The sequence below is a fragment of the Rattus norvegicus genome, chromosome 2 (genome assembly GCF_036323735.1).
Source record: "Rattus norvegicus strain BN/NHsdMcwi chromosome 2, GRCr8, whole genome shotgun sequence".
NCBI classification, from domain to species: domain Eukaryota; kingdom Metazoa; phylum Chordata; class Mammalia; order Rodentia; family Muridae; genus Rattus; species Rattus norvegicus.
The window spans coordinates 166,529,708-166,542,087 of NC_086020.1; the positions used below are offsets into that span (position 1 = coordinate 166,529,708).

The 12,380-nt window shown below is 40.7% G+C and overlaps 1 protein-coding gene across 11 annotated transcripts in view; it reads right to left on the reverse strand.

The window, feature by feature from the left end:
- Positions 1 to 12,380, reverse strand: part of Rapgef2 (Rap guanine nucleotide exchange factor 2) — a 222,272-nt gene that overhangs the window by 23,840 nt on the left and 186,052 nt on the right. For all 11 annotated transcript variants that reach the window (NM_001107684.1, XM_063281807.1, XM_063281808.1 and 8 more), the window contains 9 exons: positions 10,586 to 10,738; positions 10,083 to 10,247; positions 8,838 to 8,945; positions 8,548 to 8,751; positions 8,339 to 8,447; positions 7,659 to 7,905; positions 3,702 to 3,859; positions 2,890 to 3,130; positions 763 to 1,146 (listed from right to left, as the gene is read on the reverse strand). In NM_001107684.1, the coding sequence (NP_001101154.1) occupies positions 763 to 1,146; positions 2,890 to 3,130; positions 3,702 to 3,859; positions 7,659 to 7,905; positions 8,339 to 8,447; positions 8,548 to 8,751; positions 8,838 to 8,945; positions 10,083 to 10,247; positions 10,586 to 10,738 (1,769 nt within the window). The remainder of the gene's footprint in view (positions 1 to 762; positions 1,147 to 2,889; positions 3,131 to 3,701; positions 3,860 to 7,658; positions 7,906 to 8,338; positions 8,448 to 8,547; positions 8,752 to 8,837; positions 8,946 to 10,082; positions 10,248 to 10,585; positions 10,739 to 12,380) is intronic.

Consider the following 12,380-nt stretch of genomic DNA (forward strand, 5'->3'; position numbering starts at 1 on the left):
CTGACACCCTTGCCAGGTTCAAATCACTCTCAGCACCAATGTCTTCCACATATATTCCTACTAGAATAGCCCAATAAAGCCCATTTAAAGCATTCCACAGCTGTCCAAATCCACACTCTTCCAAACAAAAAAGCATGGTCAGGCCTATCACAGCATCACCCCACTCCTGATACCAACTTTTGTCATAGGGTTTTACTGTTGTGAATGAACACCATGACCCAAGGCAAGGTTATAAGGGCAACAGTTAATTGGGGCTGGCTGACAGGTTCAGAGGTTTAGTTCATTATCAAGGTGGAAACATGGCAGCATCCAGGCAGACATGGTGCAGGAGAAGCTGAGAGTTCTACATCTTTATCTGAAGACTGCTAGCAGAATACTGGCTTCCAGGCAGTTAGGATGAGGGTCTTAAAACCCATGCTAACAGTGACACACCCACTCCAACAAGGCTATACCTCCAAATAGTGCCACTCTCTGAGCCAAGCATATATAAACCATTACAACACCCCCCTAGACTCTGAAAAAAAAAAGTAAGATTTTTGAATCAGAAAGAAAAAAAAATTGCTTGTTGAAGCACTTATGTTTTAGTGTACAGGAGGCTGTATACACACACACACACACACACACACACACACACACACACACACAAACATACACACACACACTAGCATATACACATAGATATATACACACACAGTCAATTATGAACTACTATATTTCTGTAATTACATGGTATTCTGACACGAGTAGGACAGATCCTCTTACCTGATGATTGCAAACATGGAGTTAAAATTCTTGCATTCCCTACAGTGCAAGGCAATCTTGATGAAATGCTTAATGATCTTCATTCTCTTCAGCTGGTTTGTCTCTCGGAGAATTTCAGAAGCCACCCAAAATGTTTCCTGGTTAATGACTTCCTCAAATTTCTTTAGGTTGGCACAGCTGGTTTTTGATTTGAGTTTAAATAAATCATCTATGTATTCAGTAGGCTCAATGTTGCGGAAGAGTTCAAAGTTCCTCATGGAGAGCTGTGTGGCGACCTCCACAGTGCTGAGCTGAAGAAGTGAAATTTGGCTCTCTCGCAACAGCTCCTGGGCATCTTCATCTGAGCAAAGCGTTTCTGTTTCCATGTTGTTTTTCAGATAATACCTGAAAGAAACAGAAACTCTTCAGATGTCAAGCTGAGCAGCAAGCCAGTAGGGCTCCTAAAGGGAACATTGCTAGTTCCTTGGATGGGGGTGGGGCAGAGTTGGGAGAGGACTAAGAGAATGATGTAAGAGAGTTCTTTTCATCCATCATGGGCAGTGCAGATGCTGCCCCTGCCCCAGTGTCACTAGTTCACAGCACTGCTAAGTTAGTGGAACTGAGAAATCCACAGGAAATTCCTTTGTGCCTAGTCTTTCTGTCTGTCTGTCTGTCTGTCTGTCTCTCTCTCTCTCTCTCTCTCTCTCTCTCTCTCTCTCCCTTTCTTTTTTCCCCCACCACTGAAATACTTTTAGCTTGTTTGCCAAAGGTGACAGAAGAGAGCTATTTACCAGATTAAATAAACATCAACTCAAGGTCATAGCTCAGTTTTCTAGTGGAGATGGAATCTGACAATTGATGGTTGACGCTAGCTGAAATAAAGTTTACTTATGTATTTAACATCTAGAAGACTTAATAACTGAACGGGCAGGATGGCTCAGTGGGCAAAGATACTCATCATGCAAACAGAGATCTGAGGCTAATAAGTTGTCTTCTGACTGACTCTCTCTCTCTCTCTCTCTCTCTCTCTCTCTCTCTCTCTCTCTCTCTCTCTCTCTCTCTCTCGGGGAGACCCAAAGCAGTTTGTTTTCATATATTTGATCTTAGAACAGGTTTTATAGATTTGTTTTACATGTGAGTGTCTTGCCTACATGCATGTATGTGCACCACATGTACTGTGTCTCAGAAGTCAGAAGAAGGCATAGATCTCTTGGAAGTGGATGGTTGTTACCATCATGTAAATGGGAGAAACAGAACCCATGTCCTCTGCAAGACCAACAAGTGCTCCTAACTGTTGAGTCATCTCTCCTGCCCTAAGGTTTTAACTTTCGAATAATCTAGATCTTCATGAAATGCATCTAGAGCAGTGGGAGGTATCAACCCAATTTGTCAGAGTAGCAAACAGGGATCTAAAGCCAAATGGCTGGTCAATATGGACAGGACTGTGACCCTTTTAAGGAACTCCTGAAAATAGGACCACCCCCCACATACACATTTGCTCTGTAGCTTCTCTCTCCCCACTTTTTGGCAGGTAGATGACTTCTCCAAATGAAACTCTAGGAACACAGAGCAAGCACAGTGGGGGTCCTAATAACTGGTCTTTTACATACTTCACAAGACATTTAAGACAGAAAATATATGGCTTGTCCCTTGACAGGTACAGACTAATGTTCTCTACTGTGGTTACTCTGAAACCCAAACTCTCTTGAGTAATGAGTGGGAATCACAAAGCTGAAACCCAGTAGAGATTTGCAGATCTCTCAGTGTATACATGCAGGGGATGCCTAACTTCTGACCCTGTAAAAAGTATTTATTAGTGTTGGGGCTGGGAACAGATGTGATAGATAGCAAGGGGGTTTTCATCGCAAGTTGAAAACACGAGGTTTAAAAGTCATGGTTTAGACCCACACTATGTAAAACTCAAGAACAATGACATATTCTAAAGGAAACCAGAAGGAGAAAAACAAAACAAACAAACAAAAAACACCAAGTTATTCATGTGACTGATTTCCCTGAGAATGCCTGGTTGGCAAGGCTTTGGGTTCAATTTCACCACTGTACAAAGAAAGCAAGAGCAGCAGCACAGGTGATGCCTCTGTTGGATCAGGCTTGACTCTAGGAGGAAGAACCTGGTGAGACAGACCATACCTCCCGCTCAGCTGTATTCTGTCAGCAAGCTTGGAAAGTTGATCTGGGAGCCTTCGTTGTTTGATAACTCCCTCTGGCGTGACCGAGACCTCACAGAGGGAATACTGCTCTGGGGTGGCAGTAACAGCAAACTCTCTGATGGCCTGGATGACCACTTCCTTTGCTGTGGTGTCCTTACTGATCATGATGTATCTGCTTTGCTGGTCAGCCTTGAAAACTCTCAGTACCTGATCTGGCAAGTCTTGGGGAAGGAAAAGACACACAGAAGCAGCAAGAATGTTAACGGATGGCAATGTGATTAATTAAAGCACCATACCCCCTACCCCTCAAAGGGTGGTAACATCTCCCTCCCTGACAGAGCTGTGACATGCTACTCGAAAACCACGTTTTCTTTCACTGGTAACTGTGACAAATGGAAGACTTTTACACATGAGCACATATGCAAAATATGCAAAACACAAACCAAAACAAGGACATACATGCATTTATAAGGGTATCAAAATGTCCATCAACAGTTAATCTTCATTATAAGGAAAAGCCCATTTAGCACACCTAAAATATGCCTCCTGATTTATTTACTTGATACAAGTTAGGAATAAGTGTATAGTATTTTATTCTTTATTTTACCAAAGGTTCAACCACACCAGAATGGTTTTCAGAATTCTACAAGAACTAGTCCCAGTGTTTGGAGTTTGAGGTTCATTCTGAATCTTGGTGAACAATAACCATCCATGCCCAGCGGCCAACCATGCACACCATGTCAGTACATCTGAAAGAGAGGTCTATGACGGCAGGAAGGCTTTGGTGCTCACCAGGAGTAGTGCTGAAGTCCAGAATCCGGTGGTGTGACTGCAGCAAGTCAGGGTTACTGGAAGACAGCGTTCCACTGACAGGCAGGGCAGCTGGAATGTGCTTGGTCTGCCTCAGTCCTACGATGCTATCATCTTGAGACTGACCAATCCCAATATCACTGAAAAGAACAGATTTAAAAAAAAATAAATAAAGGGTTGGGGATTTAGCTCAGTGGTAGAGCGCTTGCCTAGGAAGCGCAAGGCCCTGGGTTCAGTCCCCAGCTCCGAAAAAAGAACCAAAAAATAAAATAAAATAAAATAAACTACTAGCAAGGTAAAGGCTCTGAGTCATTACAGATCGTGAAATAAGCCACTTTCACTTAAACTTGCAATTAATGTAAAAAATATTGAAAAATGTTAAGGCCCATTATGTGAAACATTCAGTCCAATTCACTATCTCTTAAACATATAGTAGGTTTCTCTACAACCTGCCTTTTTAATAAGCTATAACCATAACCAGGATTATTTTTTCTGTGTAAAACAGAGCAGAAGAAATGTGCTGCTGTGTCTAACTGAAGGAATGAGAATGGACCTAAGACAAAGCCCACGGGAAAGAACCCACTGGAGTTCACTGCACCAAAGCTCGGCACCAACCCAGACAGACAGCTGCTTCCTGGTTTGCTCTTCACAATAAGGAGAAAGAAAGGGGGGAAGGAGCCCAAACTGCCCTACTTACACTCTCCTAGGTAGTAGAACAAACCACCATGGAGTCCAAGTGTGAGGACAGCCTGACACAGATCTCATCCCTCAGTGGCAGAGCATGAGTGTGCCGTGGGCACGAACATACTGCGGGCTCTGAAGGACAGGCAGTGCAAATGCAGCGACTCACTTCTAATTCTCTGCTCAAGGTTTATAGTCACGTGGTTAAATTCTCCATTAAAATATGAGCATCGCTGATAGCTACAGACTCCTTTCTGTGCACAGAAAGTTTTTTCTGTGGCCACCTGTATGTGTGCAGCATCTAGCAACATAGCTGGGGAGGCTCTAGAGCTGCCTGCTCTTAAACTAGGATCACAAGTGTGACCACCACACCTCACTCATGGATAACACTTAAAAGACAACTTGACAACAAGCAGAATTACTCCTCGATTGAAAGATCAAGTGTTCCCAAAAGAAAGCACAAAATGAAACAAGTATACAACAAAAGAATAAATAGATTATATGCAAATGTCTGCAGCTATAATTCCACAAATACTTTGAAACAAAACAGAGAATTCTACTAAAATTGAGATATAAATTGGGTTTCACAAATACGACAATTTTAGTGTAAATTCTCCTTCGCAAATAGCAGAGTCCAGGACAAAAATCAAAGTTCTATTTAGGCATGCGCATGTACAGTTGGGCAAATAAAGACCTAAAATATTAATGTTCTGTGCATGATAAAAGTCTTTACATTAGTAGAATTTTATTTTTCAATCACATAAATGTCTTTGCCAAAAATATGAGATGTGATATATGACCTAACATTGTGAGTAAAACAGAAGTGTGTCTGACCAGGTGAGTCACGGCAGACCTGGATGTGAACATCAGTACTCTTCAGGCACACTCTATCAGAGTATTTCTCATTGCATTTTCCAATATCTCATGCAATAAGCTGGAACTCACTCTGCTTCTCAATGCCTCACCCATACCTCAATACCCACAGATACAAGGCTATTCCTGGACTAAATAAAATGTTTCATGTTTTATGTGTCCCTCTTGGACATGTCCTCTTGTCTAGCCTCTCCGACTGGCTTATTGTTACTGAAACAAGTCTGTTGATTTTAAAGCTCATTGACTAATCTTTTCTTCCTCTGGGGTTCATTGGGCTTTCCTGAGCAACCAACTTGGCATCCCAATTTGACTTCTGTTATGCTCATGACCTGCTTCTTGCTGTATGCACATCAAATGTGCAACTCTGTTATACAATAATTCATGCCCACCCTTGCCAGTCTGTGTGGTACCTAAGTTTTTGTAAAGGGTAAAAAGGTACAGGTATATTATAACTGGGAGATTTCAGTAATTTACTAGGTTATTGTTTTGTTAAACACAGTAACAAAGAGAGTGGGCACCTGGCTCAGTGGTGGACCACTTACATGCTCAAGGCCCTAGGTCTTCCCTCAGAACTTCACAAACCCCCGCTGATGTCTAGCAAAGCAGAAGTGGTTCAGTACTAAATCAAAGCAGTTATAATAAGGCAGCTCCTCCAGTTTCCTGAGCCTGTTTAAATATTACTTTCCCTTCAGCTCTGATTTCTCAAATTGTTTCCCTAAGAAAATACTTAAATGAGCCATATATTTGCCATAATGTTCTCCTAGTATTTTAAAGTGAACATAACTAATTACTTTTCCCTTGTCTAACTTTTGAGCATGCTTGTAAGCACACACACCACAACTACACATGTAATTCACACTACATCCATCACCAACATCCTGAGCTGGGCATGGCTCCCAGCCCAGTTCTTCCACATCCCGCTGCCAGCCATACTCTCCAGTGTCCCACTGACTTGATTTTTTAAAGGTTCACGTTCAACATTGAAGATCCTTTTATTATTTGGCTGCTGCTAGTAATCCTGCATTGAGATATCTTAACTTTTCTACACATTTACAATTAAGTTTTCATCAAGAAGGGGCTCTAGAAATTGCTTCCTAATTTTTGTAAATGTTACTGTCCTAATCCACAGTCTCTAAGAAACTTTCTCGGAATAAACATACTTTCAACCCTGTATTTATAGAATCATCACACAACTATGCTTATCTTTAGGACTCACAGAATTTAGAAACCACCCGTCATTACTCTTAGTTTAATTGGACAAAGTAAACCTGAAAATTCATCAATGTTTTAAGTGATATGTCTCTAGTCTATGTCTAAAATTTTTATCTGAAATGGAATTAAGAAAGGAAGGAAAGAAGAAACTAGGAAAAGAAAGACTTGCTGTAGTCTCAGTGTGTGTGCATGCAGTTGGGTGTGTGGGTGTGTATGCCAGAGGATGGTGACCTACGGTCTCCTTTATCCTTTTCCACCTGGTTCCTTTCAGTGTCTCTCCCAAAGCTGAACCTTATCCCCACTCCTCAGGCTGTCATCTACCAAGCTCTAGCAATCCACTTGTGTCTGTTGTTCACATCCTGAGGTTACAGGCAAAGGAGAGATCATACCTAACTTAGTGCTAGAATCTCAGACCAACAAAGTCTTTGCAGTTTCGGGGCAAGCACATTAAGCACTGGACCTTCTCTTCAGCCTTCCAATACCTCTATTTATTGCTTCACTTTAGAGTCATTAAATTATCAAAGAAATAAATAGGCTAGAATCTTTTCAATTTAATCTGGGGAATACAACACTAAAAGTTTGACTGCTGGCAATTGAGCTTCATAAAGAGCATTAAACCCAAAAACTACAATGAAGAAACCGGGCAGCAAACAAGCAAAGCTCAGCAAATTCAGGGACACCTGAAGCTTGAATTGCCTGTGCTCCTGACAGGCACACACATCCAAGAATAAATTCAAGAACAATCTTGACATGCTAACTCTAGTGGACCTGAGGAGAAGGGAAAGAGGCCTGAAGCTGGTTACTGTTTTCCCACAGTTAAGTCACTGAAGTGGGTAAAAATAGCTATGATAAACAGGGGAAGCAGTGACTGGCAATCCAAGAGAGATGTTATGGAGGGACACCAAGAGACACCAAAGCTGCTAAATCATGGGGCAGTCAGGACATCAATAAACCTCTGTAAGAAATTCAAATGTAGACATGCTCGACTGCCTCTCTTGAAGCAAGCAAGTGTCAAAGCAGAGCTAAGCAAATTCAGCTGTCTACACTCGCTCCTAAGACACTCTGAAGAGACATTTACTCGAGTCCTGGGCAAACATTCACGACATCAATACACTCCTGTTTATGCTTCCATTGAACACACTAAAACAAGGTGCTGAAAACGACTGCACATACTTGTATGGTTTCTGAGGTAAGATACTGATCCGAGTCTTGTCGAGTATTTTCTTTAGCTTGTTTCTTCCCCCCACAGTGTTGGCTTTGCTTTTCTTGTTGACCTTCTCGAGGCCTATCACCTGTTCTACATCTACAGCAAGATCCGGTATGGAGTAGCGACTGGCCTTCTTGATGTCTCCAATTTTAGGAAGGTGGGGGGCACCATTTCTTTTCTCTTCAGACAATCTCGTCAGAAGTTCTTTAAATACTAAAACAAAAGTGGAAACAATGCTGGGCTAACAGTGGAGCTTGCAGATACATAAAAAGTACAGATGAGCTATAAAAACTAAAACTTAGAGAAAAACTAGTTTCTATCCAGATGAGCCTAAGGAAAAAAAGATACCCTTCCACCCTCAAGATGACTGTATTCATCAATAGAAGGAAGGTTGGACTGCTCAATAAAATCATTCCATGCTCCTCAAGATGATACTTTTTCTCTGGATGTAATTACATACATACATACATACATACATACATACATAATTCTGTATTATTCATTTTAGCATAGCCCTAGAAAACAGTAGAATTCTTACAAGTTTTACTATTTATAGAAATTATTTTATCCAGGATTAAGATCTAAATATAAAAAAAAACAAAAACAAAGCAAAAGCAGTCTGAGTCAGAGTTGGCAGAATGCTTACCAAATAAGTTGGTTTTCACAGTGATGGACAGGTGTGTGTTATTTCTAAGAATTTCCATTGCCTTTGAAAGTTGGATATTTTCAAAATTTTGACCATTCACTTCTAATATCTAAAAAAAAAATGAAGTTATAAAATTAAAGTCAATCTCATCACTGACTGACAGAAAAAGGCTCTGAAACTCACATAGACCCAGAGCTGAGCCCTCTTACCTGATCCCCACGCTTCAAGCCTGCTTCAGTGGCTTTGCTCGATGAGTCAACACTGTCCACAAAGATGCCGAAGCCCTTTTCAGAGCCTCCCAGCAGGATGAAGGGCAGAGGCGCCTCCCGGGACGGCTTTGTTAACGTCATCGACCTTCGTTTGGCTTTCGCTGCACATGCAATGTTTAGCAGCCTTAGATGTCCACCCATTTTCTACAAGAATTCAAGAAGAGCTGCATGAAATCGAGGACAGGCAGAGGATAAACTTGACATTATTCATAAAAGTTCACAAAGGTTACCTCTCTTTCCAGATTATTTTCAAATTCTTCTAGAAATCGAGTCATTGCAGGATCTCCTTCAAAGTCATTGAAGTGATTATTCACCCACAGTAATACTACCCGTGTCACCTATAAAAGAAATTAAGGTCAGCATATTTTTGGTTGTTGTTAGTGCTAAAGATTTGTGACTTAAATAACTTTAAAAATTGATCTTTTAAAACATTTTATGAATAATACTGAACGCGAAAATTAATAAAAATAAGCCCTTAAACATGGATTTTATACTTGTAAAAATGACCATAGGAACTGGAGAGATGCTCAGGTGATAAACTGGCTTGCTCTACAAGCATGAAGACCTAAGCTCAGATCCACAAAAAGCCAGGTATGTCCGTGTGCCTGTAACTGCAGCACTGAGATGGGGGGTGGGTGGTGGGAGACCCTACTGGCTAGCCAATCTAGCCCACAACAGTGAACTCCAGATTTACTGAGACATTCTGTATCAGAAAATAAGGCAGAAAGTAAGAGTGGAAGATTACCAATGTTGACCTTTGGTCTCCCAACATGTACACACACAACAAAAAAAGTGACCTTCTCAAAACGTACACATTTTAAGTATTGGTTTGCCCTGGATCTTTAAATCTGTGGTTATATTAACCTACATTGTTTTATTTTGAAAACATATTTAACAGACGTCTAAATAAAAGCAAGCTTGTAATAAAAAACAAAATGTTAGTACAAAATCAGACAGAAACTGCCGAGTACAAGGGCAGGCTAGATAAGGAAAACAAACAGTAATAATCTGGAAAGACCTGTGTGGGAAAGAGTTGTGATAGGAAGGAACCGCACTAGGACGTGCAGCTGATCGTCCATGTGGCCTTGACAGAGCTTACAAATCAGACTTGATGGTCAGTTCCGAAGAGGGCCCAAGGCCTTAAGCAGCACAGGAGGCCGAGGTGCTCCAGCGCTTCCAAACATCTAATGTCCGCCAGGTACACACTGCCCACAAAACCATGCTGCAGAGTCTGTGTCGTGCAGACATTTGCTTATGCTTCCCGCATTCCCAAGAGAACCACATATTGGCCTTGCATTTAAAGTAAAAATTTATTTCTGAGACTGAGACCATAGAAATCTGTAGGAATATCTGCCTCAGTTATCTCTGTTGTTTTGCTTAAGAAGAATGTGCTTATATTTCATTAAGTTACTCTGAACATAACTGATGTTCCAATTTTATCTTCTAGTAGTTCACATTTAGAATGCATCTCCAACCTTATCCCTGAGGCTCGGGTCATTGAACCACTCCAATAACTTCTTGCCCACTTCCATTGGGCTGGAAAGGAAAGTCCGGTATGTCAACAGGAAGTCTTCTATGAATGTTGGGTCCACTACAGAATGCTCTTCCACCAAATGCATGGTTAGCCTCTCTGAGGTGCCCTGTAGCAATAAAAGGTCTAATCACCACTATGAATGGATCACTGATACGGCCCCTCCAATTTCAAAGCTTTCACGTAATACAAAGTAGGTAATAAGGCAGATGAAACCTAATCAGTGGCCACTGATCTACCAGTAACCAGTATCATGCTTGATGGCAAAGGAAACAGGGACGGGAATGAATGAGAATGGAATTTAATGACAGCCATGTCTCCATATGCCACAGTGAAACCCACTACTCTGCAGGACAATCTAAAATATTTAGAAGGGGGTGGGGAGTCAGGAGAAACTGGTCAGCACAGCTTTCTTGCTCCTTTGGCAGGAACACCTCTTTATCCTACCTTGATGACGATGTGGCCCTTCCTTGTTCCAGTCCGATCAAGTTCTCGGTGCTCCTTCACCATTACAATCTCTCCTTCTTCCTCAACTTTTTGCATGTTCTTTTCTACTTGGTTCAAAATACGGCAGTAATCTTGCTGGGCAATGCAGACAAACTAGAATAAAATGTAAGTCACATGTTAACGATGAAGTGCTTGCAAAAGACCTACCTGCCTAATAATTCAGTTTTAATTATTTAATACTGACATTTCCCGCTGTCGTTCTCCTACATTCTAAATCAGTGCAGGAATGAACCTTCCTCAGACTTCTCTGCTTTTAATGCATTTTCTCTTTCGTTTCTTTTCTGTTTTAGTCTATATTTTAGATTAAAAAATCTAGCAATCTAAAATCTCAAAAGTCCTCTTGCATCCTTTAGTTAGAAGACAGTGGTAGAGAGAAAGACAATTCCAGGGCAAACATGACAACAACAATTACCATTTGGCTCTAGACATTTTGAAAATGTTAAGTATAAAAATTAGTGGTTTTAGAGATGAAGAGATTCTAACATCTGTATGGTGGAGTAAATATGTATCTGTGCTAATCACACACATGGACAACAATTTTAGTAACTCTCCTGCTTTAAAGAAGTTGACAGATAAAGTCAGGTATTTATCATGTTTCAGACTGTTACTAATCTGCATTAATTAATTTGTATTGCTCTTAATAGAAAAAGTTAACAGCAAAATGTTACTCCATGGTAATACTCCATGGCTTGTGCACATGAAGAGGTCAGGTGGGTGTGTGTGTGTGTGTGTGTGTGTGTGTGTGTGTGTGTGTGTGTGTGTGTGTGTCTGTGTGTGCGCGCGCCACAGGAGGATGTGTGTGTTCCTCTATCCCTTTTCACTTTATCCCCTTAAGACAAGGCCTCTCAGTGAACCTGGAGTTTGCTGTTTCAATGCTAGGCTGATGGCCAGCGAGCCCCAGGATCTTCATTTCCAATCCACCCTCCAATTTTTGGGTTACAGGTACTCACTGCCCCACCCAACTTTTTACTTGGGTGATGGGACGCCAGACTTGCTTTATGCTTGTGTGTGGGGTAGGGAGGTGTCTTACTGGTCTTTTGCTTATATATTATGGTTTCTGTTTTTAGGGGTTTTTGATTAGTTTGTTTCTAAAGAGAGAGAAAGAGTTGGGAGGTAAGGAGGTTATGAAGATGTGAGAGAAGTTGGGAGAAGGGAAAATTATTTTCAAAAAAATATAACAAAAAAAAACTCAGAATAGGAGCAATAAATTCGAACATAATAAAAATTGTATATGACAAACCTGTAGCCAATATTAAATTCAATGTCAGAAAGTCAAACATTTCCACTAAAATCACAAACAAGACAATGGTGCCTACATTCTCTGATTTTATGTATTGGAAGTCTAGGCTAAAGCAATAAGACAAGAAAAGCAAATCATAGGATACAAACAGCAAAGAAAGAAGTCTCTATTTGCAATGTTACAATTCTATACATTAAAGGCCCCAAAGAGTCTACTAGAAACTAATTAAAACTAATAAACACTCTCAGTAAAATGGTACAAAATTTATACACAGGATACAAAATTAATACACAGAAATGATTAGGCCTTCTTAAACCAGTAATGAACTAACTAAAAAGAAATAAGAGAAATAATTCCATTCACAAGGTCAAAAAAACCCAACAAACAAAAACATCAACAATAAACACACAGACACACAGACATACAGACACACACAGACACAGACAGACACACACAGACACAGACACAGACACACACACACACACACACACACAC